This window comes from Rissa tridactyla, chromosome 3 (genome assembly GCF_028500815.1).
Source record: "Rissa tridactyla isolate bRisTri1 chromosome 3, bRisTri1.patW.cur.20221130, whole genome shotgun sequence".
Lineage (NCBI taxonomy): Eukaryota > Metazoa > Chordata > Aves > Charadriiformes > Laridae > Rissa > Rissa tridactyla.
In genome coordinates this window covers 54,293,843-54,317,260 of record NC_071468.1, presented here as the reverse complement: position 1 = coordinate 54,317,260, position 23,418 = coordinate 54,293,843, and the positions used below count along the sequence as shown (strand labels likewise).

The following is a 23,418-nucleotide window of genomic DNA, read 5'->3' as shown; positions in this document are numbered from 1 at the left end:
ACCAGATTCTTTTTCAGTTTTAAATAAGCCCATTGCTTTTCTTTGTGTCTTACAAAACTCATGTTCATAAATGAGAAAAACGAACAGAATGAATAAACAGAATGGAAAGATTCTTTAATTCAAAGAAAATGTTGTTAATGTGAGGTTGCAGAATTTGTAAATGTAGATCCAACTTGAAAGCTGTTCAGATGCTTTTTTTTTTTTTTGCATGCTTTCAAGATCATCTTTCTCACAAGTGCCCTGCAAATACCAGTTAGGTCTCGGCCTTTGTTAGGCCAAAAGCGTGTTGCTAGCACTCCTTGCAAAATGTAGTTGCTACTTTTTCAGTCAATTAGAGTGGGGTTATGAAAGAACAGGCTGTTTCTGTTCCAGGCTTTTGGAGTACTGTCTGTGGTGTTTTTGTTTTTAAGCTATACATGGGGAAGAACTTTTTAACACTGCCAGTGTTATTTCTACTGTTTACTGCTCTTGTTCATCCATTCTATTCAGTCTCTTTCTATCCTTTTATGAAGTTTTGTGGCTTACTCCTTCTCCTTTCTCATACAGGGCACCTACAGTGCCTGTCAGCTCTAACTGACCGCATCTAATTCAGCAGGGACCAGTAGTAGGCACCGTGCTGTAGAACGTTGTGTCTAACAGTCTGCTAGTGTGTAAGCAAGGACTCAAGCACTGGAGACATCGATATTCCCGCCAGCCCATACAAGATTATTTGCATTAAAATGAGCCAGTGGAGCACAAACTGAGCTGAGTATGCTGGGGACAGCCTAGTACAGTTGATTTTGGTGGAATGCTTGCAAAGTGACAGCTGCATAGTAACTGTGATTGGAAAAAAAAGCAATGAAAACTAAATATTTCTTAAAATAATATGTACAAAGAAAAGTTGTTTCCAAGCACTGTTTACATATCTCTTGTGAACCAAGCTTGACTGCAGCATTGGACATTCACAGAACTGAGAGATTTGGCTCCTGGCTTTGCTTATATGTATGAGAATAATGAAGACATTTGGTGCTAGGAACTTTGATGAAGAAGAGAAATTTACTGAAACAAGAAAGTTGGTGCTGGAGCACATGGATAAGAGAAACTGGCCTGAAACAAGAAAGATGAGTTTGGAGCATATTCTATGCTAGGTGACTTTTTTTCCCACCTGTGTAGTGAAGGCAGTAGATGAGAACATCTACTCAGCAAAAATATAGCCCTCGAAAGGGAGTTTTTCTGGGCTCCTCTAGTTAAACTGAGTGACAAAAAACAACCCTTCTTTTTGTCCTAATTGGTAGTCTCAGGCTATGTATCAAATTGTATACTTTATACATACATCCTTTTGCTCTTATAATTTTTCTTGAATCTGCTGATGGTTTTGAAAATGAAAGGTAGGGTAGGTAGGTAGTGGTAGAAGTATAAGAGCATGAGCAGCAGGTGCTATGTGTATTTGCCAATACCTCTGCAGTATTCAACTAATTGTAAATAGTTATATTGATTTAAAGCCTGCTCTATTGTAACACTGTAGTGTAAACTCAAGGAACAGTTTCTGCAAATGGAACAGTGTTACAATGAGAGTAAAATAAAGCCCTAGTCAAGGATACCTTTCCAGCATACCTTGGGCTCAGACTGCACAGGAATTATTTCATCTCTTACTCTACTCTGCAGCGCTCAAAGCTAAATGGTAAATGCTTCTCTAGAAGGTGAATGAGGCTGAGAAGAAGAGTTTTGGGGAGGGGGTAGTGTCTGGTGTCACGGCAGCAATTGGTCACAGAAGCAGTCTCAGCTCAGGTGATGTAGACTGTTGTTGCAGTTTAGTCTTGTCTCTTTGCATCAGTATTCTTCCTGGCTGGATTCTTTGTCCCTTGGCCTTACTCCAAGCTATCCTTCATGCTTCTTTCTCATCTCTATTCTTGCTTTTCCCTCTTACCTCTCCTTTTAATGTATTTTTATGTTAAGCTAATTCTCTTCTGACTAAATTCCTCTCAAGAATTACAAATACTACAAACAAATGTAGAAAAGGAAGTTCAAAATGATACTTGTTAACCTTTGCTATTCTCATTCCACAGATTTTCCTCTTTAGCTTGACACCTCACCTGTTCTGCATGTTTAGATAGGTAGTAGAGGTGAGAAATGTAGTCTCTCAGCTGTTTTCATTTGGAACAGTGTCAAGCGAAATGAGGTTCTTTTTTTTTTTTTTTTTGTCAGTTCACCACTGTAACAGAAAGAGCAAAATATTTTGCCCTGTGAAGGATTATTTTACCTAGTTCTCATTTTCCTCTTGTTTCTTATTTCTTTCTATTTTTAGATGTCAGCCTCTTGACATACTCAAGTTATGGTAAAGCTCTAGCTGGAAGAAAAGTCGACAACTAGAGTCTGTTTTTTTTAATAAGTAAATAAATCTCAAACGGTATTTTGGATGCATGTAACAATCTTTCACGCTGCACAGCATGACAGTTTTACTTCTCTGGTATTGTTGGTTTGTTTCAAATTTGAGCCATTTGGTCTCCATTTCAGCACCATGACGATGGAGGAACTGCTAACATCTCTGCAGAAGAAATGTCGAACAGAGTGTGAGGAAGCTCACCGACAGTTGGTGTGTGCTCTTAATGGCTTAGCTGGTATCCATATCATCAAAGGTAAGAGTGGATGGCTGTAGCATATTCCTTACTCCTTTTAGTAGGCTAATTATGGTTTAGATGACACCATCAAACAGTGGGTTTTTTTTAATTCCGGGAAAAGCTACAGTGAAATCCTGGGAAACTAGAGAGGCTTGTGACAGTATTTGTAACAAAAAACAACATTCATTCTAGGTATGGTAGAAAAGGATAGATGTAATTTGGCGCATCTCTGAGATGTTTCATAGTATTTCTGGCTCTTTTGTTTTATATTCTGTCTTGATTCTGCCATCTATGTGTATTGGGAGGATAAAAGAAGTCATACTTATGTAATTCTACTTAACCCGCTTTTGTTTTGTCAGTGTCATATTTAGACGGCAACTAGGACCATGTAGCTGTTTACTCATTCTTCCTCCCCCCCCTTTGCCTTTGGAGAAGAGGGAGCAAAAAGAAAAAAAAAAAACTCCACCACCTTGTGGATTGTGATAAAGACAGTTTAATAGAATAGTAACAGAAGAGGAAAATAATAATAATAATAATAATGGTAAAAATATACAGAATAAAGTGATGCAATACAGTTGTTCTCACCACCACATGATCGATTGCCCAGTCTGTCCCAAGCAGTGATCGTGGATCCCTGTACCCCGGCCAACCCCTATTTATATACTGGGCATGACATCTATGATATGGAATATTCCTTAGGCCAGCTTGTCCTGTTTATGCTTCCCCTCAGCTTCCATTGGAAGCTGAAAAAGTTCTTGACTAATATAAATATCACTTAGCAACAACTAAAATAATATGTGTTATCAACATTACTCTCATACTAAATCCAAAACACAGCAGCTATTAGGAAGAAAACTAACTCAATCCCAGCTGAAACCAGAACACTCAGTACTGCTTTCCAGGCTTCCTTTGGCCCCCTGCTATGCTGACTGTGGAATCTGCTGCTGCCTGCTATACAGCTCTGTCAATATAGATTTTGTCTGAATTGGGAAGAAAAAAAAACTTGAATGGGAAACAAAAATAACAAATTAATAATAAATTAAAACAACGTAGTTATGAATATGAAAGAAAAGCCTCTTTGCTAAATAAAAAGTCTTCTAAAGTTGACAAGCTGCTTGAACTTTTCCAGCTGATGTGGAAGTCTTCCTTCAAAGAGAACAAGCAAACTGCCTGTTCTGTCACTTGCCTTACAGAAAGACTACATTCAGGTTCTCTGGTCTGCAGTTAGTAGGTTTGAAATACTTTGATTGCAGGATGGAGATCAAATTTTTCAGATAGAATTAGGTGCTTGAAAAGACTTTTGTACAGATTGAATACTTCTAAAATACATTGGTAGCAAAAATTAAGTTTGGCCCTTTTTGAAAAGCAGATTGATGATAATTGCATCAGGTGAGAAACAAAAGCAGGACTGAGGCGAAGTTCTGGCTTATAACTTCAGCCCCTCAGCATTATTGATATGCTCAGTTTTCTTTATCAGCAAAGAGGAAGCACACCTTATATGTAAGTAAAGCCATGAATTTATGGTTAGTGTAATTGAAGTCTTATAGGTCTAATTGTTATTAGTCCAGGTGTGATTGTTACAGGCAAAAAAAGAATCACACTTACTTGTTTCTACTGCTTGTCTTGCTTCTATGCTCGCTTTTCTACTGCCCTTCTGGGTCCTGAGATCAATGGTTTGATACTGGTGGTGGCAGTGCTATGGCTAGGTGTCACCACCTGGAGTTCTTCATCAGGAGTAAGATGTTTGTGTTGATGGTTTCTTCTTTCTAACTCAAGGATCCAATTAGGGTCCCTTTTATGTTTGCTAGCACACTCCTACACCTTTTTCTTTCTTCATTGGTCTGCAGCTCCATGTTAATACCAAATTTAGTGTACATGATGCCTTTTATGAATGTTACATTCTATTTCTTTGTTCTCTTTGTTGCCCCTAAAACCAGTTTTGTCCAGCTCTAGGTCTGCATTTCTTTGGCTGTGGGTGAGTTGTTTATAGCCATGGCTTCCTTAGTCACTGCCAAGCCTGTGCACCATCTCTTAGCATCCCATGGCTGTACTCCTCTACACCGCATCCTATATCTTTACTTTTCAAGGCCTCTGCTGCTGTTACTAGGCCTGTATTTCTCTACACTACATCATTGTGTTAGTTGTAAATATCTCATTCTGCATAGAATAACTGCTTGGTACTGCTGTCTATATAAAGCTGTGATTGTACCACACAAAGATAAACAAAAGTTTAAAAAAAATAAAATAAAAAAACTAGCCATAGACACCTAGTGAATTAAAGAAATTGCTGTCACAGCTAAGCCAAGTAAAAGGTCCAGGCAGGTCAAGAAAATTTCAAAGGAGCCCTGACAAGCCTCAACCTTGAGACGTTGCAAATTCAGCACATAGTCCTTTGAGTCCTGTTACTAGTAATGGCAATAATATATTGCAGGACTACAGCCTTAAAACAGGCAACTCTTTCAATGTAAGAAGCAACAAATCTTGTTGAAATAGGGTTGTTCATCTTCCTATATCTCTGGAAGTGTATTTTTGTTTTACTCTGCTATCTGTTTTTATACATTTCATGCCCCCGTAGTTCTCCAAGTATAAGAGTCTTCTAAGACCGTTACTGGTTAAGTAAATTTCTGTCGATTGAGAAAATAAAATAAAAATTGATTTTTCTTTTTGCTGCTTTTCCATATGCAACTGCAATTTTGTCTTTCTTTTTTAATGTATATAAACTATTTTCTGAGAAGTGATTGTGATGTTAGCAGCTTACATCAGTAGTTACGCTCCCTGCATGTACTTAATCGTTTCTGCAGTACGACACGACTTTCATTGTTTTCACTGGAAGAGTGAATAATGTATTTGCAGTGTGAATTTAGTAATACATCACTGCGGTGAGTTGTAGATGACCCTTTTTTTTTTTCTAGTGCAACATGTGAGATTTTTTTGGACTTATGCAACTGTGAATACATATTTTAAGATCAAGAAGTCTACAGAACTTGCAGTCACAAAAGATATTTAATTTGGAAACTGCTTTAGTCTTTGTAAAATAGAATACTCTCTTTTACCAGTCTTTTTGGGGGGTGGGGGTGGGGCAGGGAATGAATAGGGAAGATTTGCCTGAAGACAAGCAGGTATTAAACAGCCTCTCTGAAAACATCTTAGTATGTAACAAGTGATGGCCAGTCGTGGCTGTTTGTATATTTTACCAACACAATATATGTATGTTTTTGTTATTCTTTTTTAATTCAGGAGAATATGCACTGGCTGCAGAGCTGTACAGAGAAGTGTTACGATCATCTGAAGAGCACAAAGAAAAGCTCAAAACAGATTCCTTGCAAGTGAGTGAGCATTCAAATGTAGAGAGACATAGTTAAGAACTGGAATACTTTAGATTTAATTTAACAGGTCAGTCTTTTCTTCCTCCCAGCAATGTGCTGAATGACTCTTTCAGCCTACTGTCACTATCATAATGTTTAGATAGGAATCTGTCCAGTGACCTTCACATTTGCTTTCTTTTTTTTTTAAAAAAAAAAGCTACTGTTTTTCTAAAAACTTTTGCTTGTAAGTCTTCCTGATATCCCAGAAGCAGTGTATGATCTCCACCTGCTGTTCTGCAGTAAACTTAACATGCTGAATTCCTAGACTTGTGTACATGACCATGACTGCTCACATTAATGTGCTCACATATTACATCCTATGAATACAGGATGCTTGGTTTGCATTGAGAATGATGTTACCATGCCAAATGATAGAGAATAATAAAATCATTGCACTGCAGAAGGTGTTCTCTGAAAGGGCATCAAAACATGAAAAAGAATCAAAGTTAATTTTCTCTTCAGGAAATATATTAATATATTTTGAATACTATATTAAAAATATGAATCTGTTTTCCTGATAAAAAAGCAGTGGTTCTTTACATCTTTATATTTCTTCAATAAACACCAGTTCTAAATTAACCAAAATTCTGTAAGCATAACAAGATATTTAAAATGTTAGAGAGATACATAAGAAGTGATCAGTTGTTTGTTTCTTTACTTTGCTTGCTTCACTAAGTTATTCTCTGATTATCTTGCGTGTGGTCATCTGATGGCTCTATTGTGCTTTTTGATCCTTCCTTCTCCTTTGTGACTTCCCAGGGGCATTTTTCACTTAGCATAGCTGTACAGCATAGCATAAACTTGTTAAGCTACTCATAACAAGATCATTGTTAATTAAGCTGTTTTACTGGATTACGAATCCAATAAAGCTTTTATTTTTTTCTCAAAATGTACACTGCCTAATATTGCCTCTGTGTAGTAAAACTCAACTTAAAAGCTTAGTTCTTTAAGATAATGGCAAACCATTGTTGGCCAGTGCTCTTCAGTGGCTAAGATTGTAACAGGGCAAAGGTGAAGTAAATCCAGGAGGTGAGAAGGGCACAAGTTCATGATAGTGAAAGTTACTAGTATGAGTTTTTGGGCGATATGTAGTCAGTGTAATATCAGGGGTCTGGTTTGGGATATGTAGGGTGAACCTGGGGAGGAGGAATAGACTTGTCTCACTGACAATCAAGTTTATTTTCCCTAAACATAGACCAAATGGTCATGTTTTAGTCTGTCAACTTTAATTTCAGAAAAGTGAAAAATAAGAAAAATGTTTGAAGCTCTTGGGAGCTGTTTTTTTCCATATACTTTATTTTGCTTTAGATAAGTGTATTGTCTCCTTATAATATTCTGAAAGGTATTTACAAAAGATTGTGCTCTGAGATAAAGTAGTTGTTTTCCATGATAGTCAGGGGCTGTTTTAATTGGGAGGGTGAGTACAGGACAGAATCTGATGACTTGGTATCAAACTTTCCTGCTGATTTGGTTTTGAGTTGTTGAAGAAGGTCTTTTAATGTTTCATTTCCTGTCTCAGTAAAATGAGGAAAAGAATGTTTATTTTCTTTATAAGATGCTTCCAAATTAACAGAGGGAAAAAAACCAACCCTAATTTTAAATGAATACTAATTTCTTGTTGTAAGCTTTCATTGCTGTTTAAGCTTTTGTGTCACAGATGTTGCTGCAATGTATTTCTTTCATGATTGCTGTTGACTTTGTCTGTATTTAGAGACTTCATTCTACACACAACTTGATGGAATTGTTGTTGGCAAAGCACCCAGGAATTCCCCCAACTTTACGTGATAGCCAACTTGCAGAAGAGGTAAACATTGTTCATTTTTATATAAATACATTTTGAAAAGCACCTTTTAATTTTTTTATTCTTGAATATATTCTGTAACTAAAGAAATAATGTTAAATAGCTTTCAAGCTAACTACGTACATTTCTTTTCAGGTTAGTAAAATCAAGAGTTGTTTAGTGTGTGAGATGGGAGCAGAAATGTCCAGTAAAATGCTGCTGTTCTGAATGCTTGGTGATCTCTGTTATGTTGTGAGTGTGTTTATTGGAAGTTATGTGATGGTGATCAGTATTTGTCGTCTTATTTGGATATCTTGTGATATTTTATAATTTTTACACAAATTTTATGCATAGGTAGCTTTTTTCTGTTTTAATGAGACTGTTCTCTTAAATATTTTAAGTTTCTATCAGCCTTTATAGAAATACTGCCCTCTTTTTTTATTGGCCTGTAACTCTAGTAATTTTTTAATATCGCCTTCTCCTGACATTATTGTAAAGAGGAGGATTGGAAAATTTGTATTTTGCTTATAAATGTGAAGCAGAGATTGTTTTTCATAGCTATCTTTTGGCAGTAGCTCATCCAAATACCTGAGTCCTGCCTGCTCCTGGTAAACTGACTTCCATCTGTAACAATAATACAATTAGCTTGATAGTAGCAAACAAAAAGAGGGAGTTAAACTCACCCTAAAATGCACAAAATAAAGTTATCTAGTGAAATCAGAATGTAATAGTGAAAGATATTTATTTCATGGATAAATTTTATATGTAAGTAAGTTAAATTGTCCTGTTCTCAGATTGTTCTAGCATCTTTTCATTGTTTACTTACTCAACACAATATATTCTAAACTAAAGAGAAGTAAGATCTATGAGTTAATTCCAGTTCCTTTTTGTAATGCAGTGTATTCCTATTGTGTTGTTTGGGCTTGTCTAAAAGCAAAATTGCGTAGTTAGCATCTTTGTAGTACTTTATCTTCTCAAATGTTTTTGGGCTTACTAATAAATGCTAGATTCTAGAGAAAAAATTAATGCTAAATATTGTTTTCTAATGAAAGTGGGTAGCATGCAGTCAGCTAACCATTTTAAAACATTATAGTAGCTGGGGAGGCTTTGCATTTTCAATTATTCCTCATAAATACGAGTTGTGCGTAATTTAAGCTCTCATTTCTGTACAGGCAGAACAACTTCGACAGCATTATATGAGTAAATCCAATGCAGAAGTTGCAGAAGCCCATCAGGCATTACAGCCAGTTCTTCAGACCATTCGGGAGCTCCAGAGAAAGGCAGGTACCTCTTACATATTTGGTCTCTGAATTTTGAGATTTTTTAAAAATATTATTTTCATCTGTTTATCCAGAACTCCAGCTGTTTATTATCTCTAACAGTTCTCTGAAGGCCTATTTGGACACAGCCCCAAAACATATTCTGTGTTCCCCGCATAAAGGCACATAGCACTTGATGAGTGGGTGACTAGAACCAGAAGTACATGGTGGGATGATTCTAGTGAAGTTTAACACCATGCTTGATTTCTATATTAACCGTGCTTTACCTGTAAGTTACGTAAGTAAGTTGTAGGTTTTGGCCTTGAAACATTTCTGTAGGTGTATCAGATGATATTTCAGTTACTTTCAAAGGAACTGTTGTGCTTAGTCATTGTGCTTAAGGCTTAATTGTATTTAGTCAATGTGACAATTCAGGTTTCATGGAAAGGTGCAAATCCTTAATGAAGTGATAAACAGCTGAGTTAAAATGCTGCTTATCACTTGCATAATAATAAAGAAATGGGGACAAATGAGGAAGTAAAATTCTGTATCTTCTTTCACCTTTTGAAATTATAAGATCACTTCAGCATTGCTCTATTAATTTGACCAAGAGCTTGCTTTCTCTGATTAAACCATCCTTTCATCTGCTTTTGAGAGTGATAAAGAAGAAACTTTGAGATTACAGTATCTCTATGTGGCTATTCTGTGTAGATGGCCTCAGTGAATCTAACTCTACTGAAGCAATTTGAGGGTGTGGAGTAGATGGAAATGTAGAAAATGTCTTGATCATGTATTCACTTAAACAGAAAAGGAGATATTTTTAAAGCATACTCTCATCTTCCACTTTCCAGGAATGTACCAGTCTCTGTTTGAGTGTGGCCTAAAGACCCCTCATAACCCTTTGCTGCAATGAGTAAATTGGTTGGTTGTTGAATGTTCATGGATAAATCTGTTCTTTTGCATACAGATACATTCAGGTTCTCCTTGGTGGTTGGATGTCATCCAGACAGCAATACAGTATGCCATCGATGAAGAGCTTGTTCAACGTGTGCAAAATGAAATAACCAGCAACTACAAACAGCAGACTAATAAATTCTCCATGGCAGAGAAGTAAGGGAATAGCTAAAATAGGCTAATGAATGCAGTTAAGTCTGCTCAAATCCTCTTACCGGTTTGTGCTAACAGTTGCAATTAAATAGCAGGCATTTTTGCTTTAGATCATCTGGGCTGCAATTAAGTTTCAAAAACAGTCCCCCAAAAATTGTAACGAGATAGAAGAATTGGAAAGAAAAGCAGGAGAATTACAGGGGTTTTTTTTCTAGACAAGCATTCTTTTAAATGTCCCTTTGCATTATCTTCTGTGGTTTTACAGTGTTCTGTACTCATGCAACTGCTGAACAAGAAAGATTCAAAGTTTATTGCATTAAAATTGAGTCACTTCTAAGAGAAACTGACTTGCTTAAATGGCAAGTAGACAGACAATATCAGAAAGTCCTTGGGTAACAGCATAAAGCAGGATTGCTGTTTTTCTGAGCAAAGAATTTTGGTTTGGTTTCATGTTAGAGACAACAGTACCACCATTGCTGTTGTGCAATTCCAGAATAATGGATTGGAAGGGACATCTGGAGGTCACCTAGACCAGCCCCCAGCTTATAGATCCAGGCCCATGCTCAGGGATTCAGCCCGATGAAGTTTCACAGTGATTTGTCCTGTTGAGCTTAGGGTATCCGCAAGGAGGGAGATTTCATAGCCTCTGTGAAGCCTGTTCCAGTATTTGACCCATTTGTTGGAAAAAACCCTCAAATTAAAAATCCTTCTATCTAGTTAATATTCCCTGTGTTGCATCTTCTGTCCATTGTCTCTTGTCCTTTCACAATGCACCTTTGAGAAAAGTTTGTCTCAGTATCTTCCAGTTAGATAGATGTAGAAAGCCATAAGGTCTTCCCTGAGAGATCTTATTTTAAGGCTGAATAAACCCTTTTCTCCCAGCCGCCTCTTGTACGTTCTGTGCTCCAGTTCTGTAAGTTCATCACAGAAAAGGGAGACATAGGAAGGAGAGTGCTCTCACAGTTTAACTTCAGGCAGTTTTCTCGGATACATGAACGATCCTTACACTTTTAAATATAATCTTTCTGAATCATGTTTTAGTTAAATACACATTTGTTATTATATATAAAAATAGATGTATGTAAATGCATATGTATATAAATATCTAATGTGTATATAAAATATGTATATTTGTATAAATTTAAATACTTAAAATATGCACAGATTTTAATTAAATATGTAAAGACATATCCTCCAGTATAACTACTCTGTTATCATGATCCCAAAAGGTGGCAATTCCTTACCCTAGCTGGAAGTAAGCATATCTCTTACTTTTCTGTACTTAACATAATTCTATTGAATAATCTAAATGAAGATACAAAACTTTACTACTTCTTTCTTCAAAACTCAGAATTATGCTGCAAAGGAAGGAGGAGATTCTGTCTGTTCAAAATGGGCGTTGGGGCAGCTGCAGAAAAGGACCTTAGGGGTTCTGGTGGACACCAAGTTGACCATGAACCATCTATAGCCAGCCTTCATTGCCTCAGGGGGACAATGGTATCCTGGCTTGCATTAGAAAAAGTATTGCCATCAGGTTGAGGGAGGTGATCTTTTCCATTTACTCAGTGCTGGTGAGGCCACACCTGGAGTAACTCTGTGTCCAATTCTGGGCTCTCCAGTACAAGAGAGAGATGGGCATGCTGGAGAGAGTCCAACAAAGGGCCAAGAAGCTGATGAAGGGACTGGAGCATCTCTCCAGGAAGCTGAGAGAGCTGGGACTGTTGAGCAGTTTGGGGGCAGGGGAGGGCAGGAGGGGGGTGTGTCTTCTCAATGTATGTAAATATGTAAAGGGAGGATGCAAAAAAGATGGAGCCAGGCTCTCTTCAGTGGCACTCAGTGACAGGGCCAGAGAAAATGGGCACAAACTGAAACACAGAAGGTTCCCTCTGAACATCAGGAAACACTATTACTGTGAGGGTGACTCAGCATTTGCACAAGTTGCCCAGTGAGGCTGTGGACTCTCCATCCTCAGAGGTACTCAAAGCTGTCTGGGTGTGGTCCTGGACAACCAGCTCTAGGTGACCCTGCTTGAGAAGAGAGGTTGGACAAGACAACCTCAGAGGTCCCTTCCAACCTCAACCGGTCTCTGAGTCTGCGATATAAACGTTTCATGGTCAAGTGATTTAAGAATGATGGCATCTCATTCTGGTCAAAATAAATGTTATTGCTGAGCTCATATGTCTGTGCATTACCTGTGTCATACTGGAAAAAAAAATTGATTTTTTTTCTCAGTTGAAATTAGCTATTTAGGAAGTATCTTTTTAAACTGTTGCTGCTTACAGGATGTGTAACTTTGGAAAAGCTAACTCAATTGTTTCTTTTACAAAATCGGGATAAAACATTTCCTTTTTAATTTATTTCAGCATATGCAATAAAAACTTAAAAAGCCATGTCTTATGAAGTGTTACTAGTTAGTGGTGGAAACAACAAGTGCTAATCTCTAGTTGATTATGAGAGGTGTTATTAATCCAGGGTTATAGTGTGGGAGATTTTAATAAATCTGGAATATTTGGCAATTGATAATATTAACAACAGACTTGTAATTGAAATTTACATTTATTTTCGGACTACTTACTTAGGCAAACTTGTTTACTTTATTTTAAAATAATACATATAGCTTAAGTAGGTAATTTTAAATGCCAGATTTTAGTAGTGTTGTTAAACCTGTGCTTTTCTCTCCACACTTGAGAAAGAGATGCTTTGGATCAACCTTTCCATATGGGGTAGAACCACAGTCTTGTAATACACTGTCTTGTATATGAATGCCAGACCTTGCATGAATGGTGCATTCTCAGCAAGAGACCTCTGCTAACAGGAAAAAGACAGTATGGGAAGTACTTAACTGGTGTTTGTATTCCTACTCCAACCAAGACAGACAGCTGGTTTTAGGAAAATAGTTTACTGTTGTGTCCATTTAATAATTTTAACTTTGAAAGCTGACTTGCAAAATGCAGTGTATTTTTGTAATGGATGCATGTGTCTGCTGTGAATTGCACAGGAGCATTGAAAACCAGTTTGTGGGCTAAAAAGACTGTAAGTATGTGCAGTTGTTTACCTTTAGTAGATTTGTGTTGGGGACCAGAATGTTGCAGGTTAGTGGTGACTACTAATATTTGGTTGCATCTCGGAAGTCTTGGAAAGAGTCTTTACAAATACGAGGCACCATCTCGGGGGATACAACGGAATGATTTCTATCAGCATTACATGTAGTAATAAGCATTTGCTTATGATGTGAACTTCATATATTGTTCTATATTGCTATTTAGCTATTTCTCTTCTACCTCAAAATACTGAGTTAAGTTTGGATTTGGTGGCTCAGTGTGCAATTAGTTCCCTCTTTCTTTAAATCAGATTCCGTGACTGCAGAGGCCTTCAATACCTGCTCACAACCCAGCTGGAGGAAGTGAAGAAGTTCCAGAAGATTGTGAGAGAAGCAGTGAAAAACTTAGAAGGCCCTCCCTCTAAGCAGGTTATTGAGGCTGCCACTATCTGCCATTTGCGACCTGTTAGACTTCCACTCAACAAGTATGTCGTGCAAATAAAAAATACTTTAGAGGTGTATTATTAAATTTTCCTTCATTTGAAATAAGAAGAGATGAAAGTCCTTATTCTGTACTCAGGATTTCTATGTACACAGATATCACAGATCCATTTGTTAGAGTCATGACCTTACTTTGGTTTTATTCTTATAAAATCTTTTCCTGTCAGTTATTACATCAAGTGTACATAAGACTGCTTAGTTGTTGTTTTTTTTAAGGACTTCATGTGTTTTTATATGTTGATAGGGAATAACAGGAATTCCTTTGATTTCTGATGAAATTCTGAATGCTGCTGTTTTCAATTTTCTGTATTGCAGCTGTGTCTTTTGTAAGGCTGATGAGTTGTTCACAGAATACGAGTCGAAGCTCTTTTCTCAGACGTAAGTTCATAGCTTTATAAACTTCTCGCTATTAAAAAAAGTGAAACTTTGGTTGTTTTATATTTTCTACTTTAAATTTTCTGAAATAACTGTGTGAACAAATTACAGCAACTTCTTGTTAGAGGCTTCGATAGCAACTTTATTAGTCAAGTTTAATTTTCTATGTAAATTCCATTTGAAAAAGTTGTGTGCGAGGTACAAATACATGCTACTTTTTCTCAAGCTGCTGTAATATGACCATACGTTTGAAATGAAGTGTTGAGGTGTTCAGAAACTGAGTCTATAAGTACCAGTCTGCTAATTAAATGCATATTCCTGTTTGTGCAAACATCTATTTGCAGTCCAGTTGCAAATGGTATAATACCATACTCGTTCACTGATTAATTTTTTTTAATTCTGTGTAATTCATAAAGTAACCAAATTTGACTAAAGCCACAATGAGAGAGGAGATTGCAGACACGAGTGCAGCTGTGAGCTGGAGGAAGGGTTGTACCAGCATGTGGTGCGAGAGAAGTATACATCGTTACAGTACTGAGATGCATAGATTACAGCCCTCTGCATGCTTTCTCTTTGACTTTTACCTCTCCTATCCCTCACAATATCAAAATTGGATTAAAAAATCTTGAGGTCACTGAATTGAACAGTCAATTTGAACAAACACTTTGAACAGTCGTTATCAGTGGGAGCTCTGTTACCTAATGATTGGAATCTTTAGGAAACGGAGCGTGCTTCTGAATTAGCGTTGTTTGCCAAGGAAGGAACTGGAAAACTGTAGTGTTCTTAAATGGTGCAGTACACAGCAGATTTTGCACCTGAGCTTAACTGCAACTCTTGCTGATTTAAGAAGTCAGAATTGCAATTTTTTTTGAAGAATGTGACATTAGTCATTAATAACTACTGAAAGATAATTAAGATGCATAAGCCTTTACAAAAACTATTGATTTTGAGCTGACAACATGGCCTGTACAGTGATTTTCTTGCTGGTACTGAGGCCACTGTGCTCAAAGCAAGCTTTTGGGATATCAAGTAATAAAACAGCTGTTTGTATTTGTTTGGTTTGCTTTGTCCTTTAATCAAATATTAGAAGGCTGAAATACATGATGAATAAGTAGAAATGGATGTGGAAGTATAAAATCAGTGGTAAGAGTTGTGTTGGGTTTGTTTTTAAGTGTTAAAGGCCAAATGGCAATATTTGAGGAGATGATAGAAGATGAAGAGGGGCTCGTTGACGACCGTTTGCCCACCACGAGCAGAGGACTGTGGGCAACCAGTGAAACTGAACGTGCCTTGAAAGCTATTCTCTCCTTTGCCAAAGCTCACCGAATGGATGTTAAACTAACTGAAGAAGGCAGCATATTTCTGGAACTCTTTGAAGCATGGAAAAAGGAATATAAGGTACAGTAAATGAGACGGTGACAAAGGAGTTGTGTAGTCCATTTAATGTAATATTAAAAAAAAAAAAATTAGGCTGAACACGAACAAATCTAAGTTGTATTCCTGAAATTAAGGTTTGCCTACATAAAGCTTTTTCACAGTTCTTATTACAGGATTTGATTTTTAAATGGCTTATATATCATTTAAAAGTTTCTAAAAGCTACACTGGCTATTAAACAAATTAGTAAGCAATGTAATTGCATCTGTTAAGCCAGTATACAGATATAATTAAATGTGTTCACCTTTTTAGTTAAATTAGAATGTAGCAAAACTTAGCAAATCAAATGTTGCTCCATTCTGTAATTCAGTTTACCTTCAGTCTTGTGCTAGCTACAGATGTCCCTTCACTATTACTTTTTCCTGCATCTTGTTTACTACACGATGTAACTTGAAATAATTAGTCTCCTGTTGTTTGGATCAGAGAGAACTACAGTAGTATCCTGTAGCTTTCTTCGTGCATCCTTGTGTGCCTGTGCTTCCTTGCAGTGAATACATACCAGTGATGGAGAAGGGAGAAGAGCTGTTGCATACAAGGGTCTCATCCTGTCTTATAGCTTAGGCATAATCAGAAGTGTTTTCTCTTGAATGCTTCTCCTTCTCATTTTAAATTAACACAGACTTCAGCTTCAGTAGAACACACTCGGTACGCTAGTTTCAGGTTTACTGGTGCTTTTGTACACTTTTTTTTTTTAATGTGGTCTGACATCAGAGCAAATTCCTGCTCCTCTTGCTTTTTACTAGGAGGTTTTGAAAAAGCAAAGATGCTTCTTGCAGAAGTATCCAAGAATTTAAACATTTGTTATTAGCTTTAGTCCATAGAAGAAGAGAACATACTCTAGAAAGTAATTTACTTTATGTATCTTAGATTAACTAATGGAATTCAGTCTGGCTCTGGTTTTCAGCAAACTTGGTTACTGATCACCTACTTTCCTTAAATTGGTGGCGCTACTTAGGAGTAAGACTTAATCTGGAGCTGCTTTAAAAAAAAAATAAATTAAAAATTAAAAAGGTTACAGTGTAGCACAGTGCAAAACCTTTTTAAACAAAATGACATCTCAGCCAGCATTTAGTTATCTGATAGCTGAAGTTATTAAACACCTAATAAATTTGTGCTGCTCTCACAAAGTCAGATCGCTCTCTTATGGTACCAAAATGCTGACTGGAGAATAATGACCCTAGCTCTTCTCATGCTTCATTATTTTATGTCCTCGGCTTGTAGCAGTTCACAAGAAGAGGAGGACATAAGGTAACCTGTTACCAAGGCATTGCTACGTGTTGGGGATTTTCTGCTGCAAGAAGGGAACGCAGTCTTTTCATGTTCTTTTACTTTAAGAAACAAAAGGTGGGACTAATATGGCAACAAGAATGAAAACAGTGCCATTATGATTCCATTTGTCGTGATATGGAAATACTGATTCAGTTGTCCATACTACTCTAATCTACATTGAGCTACAGGGATGATGGTCTGTAAAATAACCCTTAAATCTAAAACAAGCTTGCATTAATGACCAGAAACTGTTCTTTTACACCCCACCTCAAACTACCATATTTATTAACATAAAAGGAAGCACAATTTGTGGTTAACCTTAATGAAATGATAAATTCTCTGAAAACAAAAGTGAGAAGATTTTTTGTTGTTGTTTGTTTTAGTCACACAGACTTTTTTTAATAGTGTTTTTCAAATAGAGGAAGCTTTGTGCAATTCAATCTAATGCTTAATATGCACAAACTCTGACTTGGAGGAGAAAGGAAAAGTAACAGCCAGGCTTTTCCACTAGAGATACTAACTGAAGAACTTTTGTGCAAGTTTAGTGAAGAAATTGTATGATGTGCATACTTCAAGGCAGTCCTAGGATTTCTGAGAAAGCATCAGGTGGCAGTGCAATTATTAATATCACAAAAAGGAAACTTTAGTTACTGCTGATGTTACTTGAATTATCTTTCAGACTGGCAACCAAGAGCCTTACTAATTTGCCTTATTCATGCCTTTTTTTTTTAAGAAAAAGTAATTTTAGCTTAGTTTCTCCCTAGTTTTAGTTTAGTTTCTTTAGTTTTGAGGGAGTAAGCTGCTTTCATCCATTCTCTGTCTTCGCCCTGTGTGCCAGGTTTAATACACAGTAACTTTATGTTTGTAATCTAGGCATAGCTCAAAACAAATGCTTCAGTAGTCTTTCTTGAGCTAAAAGAAAAACTCCAAACAACCAACCAGCACATTCCTCAGGAACTGAATGTTTAGAAATATCTTTACAATTGAAAAATCAGAAATCAACAAATAGTAATTTTAGGCATTTGCAAAAGGTCTTAGAATTTTGTAAGGTCCCTGAAGATATTTTTTTTTTTATAAAATGTGTAAATAGTGGAAAGCTTTGGAAGAAGTATTTTACTGTACTGTCAGTTTATATGTATAGCATACCTCCAGTATGTATACTTCCAGTGTGTATATATATGTATATAGTATACATTATTTCTTTTGTAGAAAGCCAGAATTTACTTTTTCTTGGGAGAACTGAATCTGGTGTTATCGTCACCTTGTGCTCATCTGTGCGTTTATCAAGACTACTCAAACTGTTAACAATTCTTTAAAATATGCTTCATCTTTAACAAGCAGTCTTAGTACTAAAATAGCTAGCTGTTTAAAACTGATTAATCATTTTTCCTTAATTTATTCAGCCTTTGCTTAGTCTTGCAAGGCGTTTTGTTTCTGAACTTTTAGTTGCATTATTTATTGTAACAGCAATAGTTGTAGAAGAAATGAGAGACAGCTATTTATGGTTGCTCATAAAGAGAGACTGGAAAAGAAAGCAGGCAAGATGATCTGTATACTGTTTGTTTTCCTTTGTAACTTGTTGTGGCTGAATTACTGTGAAGAAATATTATCCCTTACTCCAAAAAGATTTTCACATAATATATTGTATGGCAGAGTCATATAAAGGGAACTCAGCACAGTTCTGCTACTAATTTTTTAGGCTTTTCTTACAGTTACTTCATGAATATTGGATGGTACTGAGGGATCATGTGTCTGCTATTGATGAACTGGCAATGGCTACAGAACGGCTGAGAGTGCGCCATCCTGATGAGCCAAAACCAAATCCACCAGTTCTCCACATCATAGAACCACATGAGGTAAAGTACTTGGCAGGAAAGAAATGTTTGATTTTTTTTTTTTTTTTCCTGAAAGAACCCACCTCCTACAAAATAAAATCTGTGTCTAGATCTGTGTCTATAAGGTCTATAATATGCCTCTGTTTCCATTTCAGAAAGCCTTTGTGGAGTAAAAAGTTGTAACGTATTTATACATTCAGTATATGGGCCTTTTTGAGCTTGTAACTCTTATTTTGATAGATTTTTGTCAGCCTTCTGACTGTGAGTGGCATGTTTCCAAAAGACTGCTGCCCTTCCAGCAGCAGGTGAATGGCTCTGGGACCTTTCTCTGCAATTGCCTAGTTTTCCAAGCTGGTGGAAAAATTAAGTTGACCTGATTTCTCTCCCATATTGCTACTTCCCACAAGGACCTAAAAAACAACAGTGAAAACCTAAGACAAATCTTTTTTCAGTATCTTGGAATTTCTGAGCTATGCCTGAGACACTTTCAGTTCATGAACGTAGAGGAAATGCTGGATTGATTTAACATCTTAATTTTTTTTTTCACCTATAGAAATATGTTTTCAATAGAAACATTTTGTGCTTTTTTCAGTGACATTCAGTGTTACATAAAAGTGCTTCTTTTCTTTCTGTAGGGAAATGGATATCTTATTTGTGTATTAAAGCAATTTTTAAAATGGAGCGCTTTGCTTAACAAATGTTTAACAAAGTGTAAGACAGATGTATGTATCTGCAACAGTAAAAGACACACCCATTACTTTGCCCTTCATCCTTGGGGTGCTTGCCTCTTCTGCAGTATTAATAACTACACTGCTACCAACTGTAACTAATCTAAAAAGGAGTCAGCTTGACGTTTCTATCTTTGTATAGGTAAAATGAAAAGTCTTCTAAGAATTATAAAGAAAATAATTTTTTTCTTACACATTGTTTTTGGAACTAGCAGTAGAGTCTAGGATCTATTTGGCTGTAAGAAGATAAGTGATAAATCGAATGAAATTTCAAAGAATTTTTTAAAAAATTAACTTATTTTAAATTGGTTTTGTCTCTGGAAAGAACTAATGATGCAAATAAAACAACAAAGAACAAGTTTGTATACCTCCTGAGTCTCAGCCTATTCACAGTACTGCGTTCATACTGGGTACAGGAAAGGAATAGATAATCATTTTTACTTGGGGAGCAGCGCATCTTAAATGTACAGAATGAGCTGTTCTTCTGTCTGTCCCCGGTAAATTATTCAGTTGAATTTTGCCAAAAAATGAACTTGAGCCTTATTGTAAAATTTAACTATTTTTTCTTTTTTTTTTAATGTGTTTAATACTGTTTCCATAGGTAGAGCAAAATCGAGTGAAACTTCTGAATGACAAGGCAGTTGCCAAATCACAGCTTCAAAAGAAATTAGGACAACTTCTGTATCTCACTAATCTGGAGAAAGTAAGGTTTACTGTGCCTTGGTCTTTAACAAAGTAATGTATTCTATTTACCTAGTAGAAGAAACATACCATTATTGTTACCTAAAATTTATATTTTAAAGAAAATATTTTTTCTGTGAAGATTCAAAACATGTGTGGTGTTCTTTGTATTACTGCATAGTCATAAAGTTATTTATTACATTATATATTTTGGCTATTTGCTTAATTACACAGGTATAAAACTACAAGCTAGTTCTAGATGGTTAAAACTTTCATTAGAACTAGCTAGGTTATGTTTAGTAGAAGCCTTGTAGAATTATGTACCTCTCCACGTACCCTTGCTATTTTACAAAGAGCTTACCTTCTTAAACAGAATGACAAGCAGGTCGGGGGTGGGGAGGGGAATCAACAACAGACAAACCCCATGTATGTTATGCTATTTTAATCATAATATTCAAGTAAGTCCAATTATGCTTAAGTAAATATAGTTAAGCATGATTAATTATATTTAAGTGGTTTTACAACAACATAAAGCTGATAGAAAATATGAGGAGCTTCTTATATGAAGCTTGTATTTTACTAGGATTTTTCAAAGCTGTAGTAGAGATGCAGATGCTGTCTGAAGGGCTGCAGTATGAACAGGGCTCCTCCTACTTACTGTAAATGACAGAAATTTTTTAAACTCCTCAAGATAGACTTACTTATTCATGAATTAAAACATTTTTTTAAGGACTTGGTTATTCATTTTTTTTAAATAGAGAATAACTTTTTATTTGTTGAAACACAAAGTTTTCTTCTTTTTTTTAGTCTCAGGATAAAACGACTGGGGGAGTTAACCCAGAACCATGTCCAATCTGTGCACGTCAACTGGGAAAACAGGTAAGATATTTAGTCAGCAGGTTTTGGTTCTAGAATGTCTTTATCTAGGTCTTACTCAGTTATGTTTAAAATTTTTGACATCTGATTTTAAATGAACATTATCTCAAAACAAGAGAAATAAGCCCTTTCCTATAACGTACCAACCAGCCTCTCCCCTGAAATAACGTCTTGCTCAGATGCAAGCACCTCTACTGCCTTTAGCTGTTGACATCAATGCTCAAGTGTTTTGACAGAAGTGTTCCAAGACTGTGTGTTGCTGATTGTTTTATAAGTCAGAAGTTTTGCTTTAATACTTTTGTCAGAAAAATTTCTTTGACATTTTTAAACCAATAGAACAAAGAAGTAGATAAGCTTCTGTAGTATACTGTTGTGTTTTAGTGTAATCTTATTTGATAGTATTCTTTTCTTCTAGTCTTTAAAAAATGGATATTAGCTACTTAAACAGTAGTAAAACCCAACAGAATGAAGGCTGACAATCTGGATTTCTTTTCCCACCACTTAAGTCCTGAACTGCAGGAGTTGAAGTTTAAGTGAGATTTAATCAAAATTGATATATATGATAAAGTACAAAGCTATAGTTTATACTTTACTAGCCATGCATTAGGTATAAACATGAAAGGACTCCTGTATAGTCAAACTAAATTGGCTCTTTTTTTAGGGTAGCTATTTTAAGGTGTGTTAGCTTTATAAACATGTGTAAGCATGAATCAGTGTCCTGCTGCGTTTCCAAAATCCCCTCTATCCCATTCTTCTAAGGGGGATACAGGTTTTTATAGACAACAGTTGTTTCCCCTGTTAACTAATGCTTCATCTCTGAGCTGGACGCGCTCACGGCAAAGAAAAACAGTCTTTTCTTTAACTTTGGCCGAGACTGACACTTGAGTTGACAGTAGCCGTCATGTTGCAAGTAACTATTAAAATGCTTTGCATCCGGTTTCTGCATGATTGAAAGAACCTTACAAAGCCTAAAAGATCTTTCACTTGATCATCGGTCATTTAGTCAATTTCCTCTGCTACTTGGACCCATGAAAACTGGGTTTGTTTGGGTTTTTTTTCCCCTTTTAGAATGGCCTATAGGACAAACTAGTACTGAGTAAGACTCTTTTCTATGTGCAAAAACATTGGTTTACAAATTACTTCTCTGTTAAGGAAAGTCACAGCTGACACGTAGATGTTCCAGGTCCTCAAAGGAAAGACAGTTTCTGCAATGCCATCTTCTGTTTCTAATGTATTCTGTCAAAAAAAGATTAAGACTCTCTGTTCAAAATCTTTTTTTTCTTCTTAAATCCAGAGATGTTGTCTGGGACTTAATAATATGTAAAAGTCAAAGCGCTTCCTTTAGGACTCTTTTAAATGCCCTGGTTTGAGGTATGATCTTGTATGAATATATAGATAAAGAATTTTACAGAAGGCTAGTACAAACATTGGTGTAATTTTTTTTGAATGTTGTAAATACTTAATTGGTGTACTTAACCTATGCATTAGGAATCATTATTCATAGAGATGAAACACTGTAATGTCTTACTTCAAGTTTAAAACTGGGAAAATGCAAAAAATTAACAATAACTGTAGAGAACTTCTATGGACTGTGAATCTTTCTGTGCTGGAAAACTTTGAAATCCATGCTTTTTAGCAGCTGGAGTGCTAAAAATTCTAAAATCTTCAATTTTAATCTGATGAGTTTCATGAAAATAAAGACATGTTTCTATGAAAACGTAATTTATTATGTAATCATGTATTAATACACTGGTTTACATTTGCATTGATCTGAAACTGATACTGTGTTGTGTTGTTTTTTTTCTTAATTCTCTGTGTAGTGGGCAGTGCTGACATGTGGACATTGTTTTTGTAACGAGTGTATAGCTATCATCATAGAACAGTACAGTGTTGGCACCCGCCGGAGCTCCATTAAATGTGCCATTTGCAGACAGACAACATCTCATAAAGAAATATCGTATGTCTTCACTGCAGAAACTGCGAATCAGGAGGATGATATTCCTGTAAAGGTACATTGTTTTATGTGATTTTCCTGGCCAAAACTTTCAACAGTGAGTATCGGTTGTGCCTTGTTGCGTACTGGATTTAGGCAGACAAATCTACCATATAGTTTTATATGTAGGTTCACTTTTACAATCGGTTTCGTTTATAACAGATATAGTTCTTTTTCTTTTGAATTGGACATGAAGTATATAGGCGCCTCTTACAGCGAAATCAATGCTTTTCCATCCTTCCCCAAGGAAGGATACACATTTTCCTGTCAAGTAAAAGTTTTTTTTTTTTTTTTTTTTGTTCTTTGTACTAATCATACTATTAATCTGGTTAGTATAGTTAAAAGTAATAACAAAACGTGCCGACAAAGAGTTCCATGGTATCTGTGCAAGGCTCCTTGAACCTTGTGGGTGTACCCAGGTGTTGCTGGCCTCTACTGAAGTCAATGCTACTACGTTCACACTACTTCGGTCAGCCTCCCTGGACAACTGGAATTCCTTTTTATGAGTAGATGCTTCCTAACTCAAATCATTAGATTTGAAGTAGTTGACAGCATGTGGCACCAGGGGGAGTAAATA

General features: G+C 36.2%; 1 protein-coding gene across 7 annotated transcripts in view; it reads left to right on the top strand.

The window, feature by feature from the left end:
- SHPRH (SNF2 histone linker PHD RING helicase) overlaps nucleotides 1–23,418 on the top strand; it is a 67,341-nt gene that overhangs the window by 20,581 nt on the left and 23,342 nt on the right. For all 7 annotated transcript variants that reach the window (XR_008465290.1, XR_008465289.1, XR_008465291.1 and 4 more), the window contains 12 exons: nucleotides 2,494–2,615; nucleotides 5,835–5,923; nucleotides 7,674–7,766; nucleotides 8,915–9,022; nucleotides 9,969–10,111; nucleotides 13,460–13,633; nucleotides 13,965–14,027; nucleotides 15,197–15,422; nucleotides 18,441–18,584; nucleotides 19,893–19,994; nucleotides 20,780–20,851; nucleotides 22,669–22,857. Coding sequence is in view for 4 of the 7 variants with exons in the window: in XM_054194370.1 (XP_054050345.1) it covers nucleotides 2,494–2,615; nucleotides 5,835–5,923; nucleotides 7,674–7,766; nucleotides 8,915–9,022; nucleotides 9,969–10,111; nucleotides 13,460–13,633; nucleotides 13,965–14,027; nucleotides 15,197–15,422; nucleotides 18,441–18,584; nucleotides 19,893–19,994; nucleotides 20,780–20,851; nucleotides 22,669–22,857 (1,525 nt within the window). In the remaining 3 variants the exon portion in view is untranslated. The remainder of the gene's footprint in view (nucleotides 1–2,493; nucleotides 2,616–5,834; nucleotides 5,924–7,673; nucleotides 7,767–8,914; nucleotides 9,023–9,968; nucleotides 10,112–13,459; nucleotides 13,634–13,964; nucleotides 14,028–15,196; nucleotides 15,423–18,440; nucleotides 18,585–19,892; nucleotides 19,995–20,779; nucleotides 20,852–22,668; nucleotides 22,858–23,418) is intronic.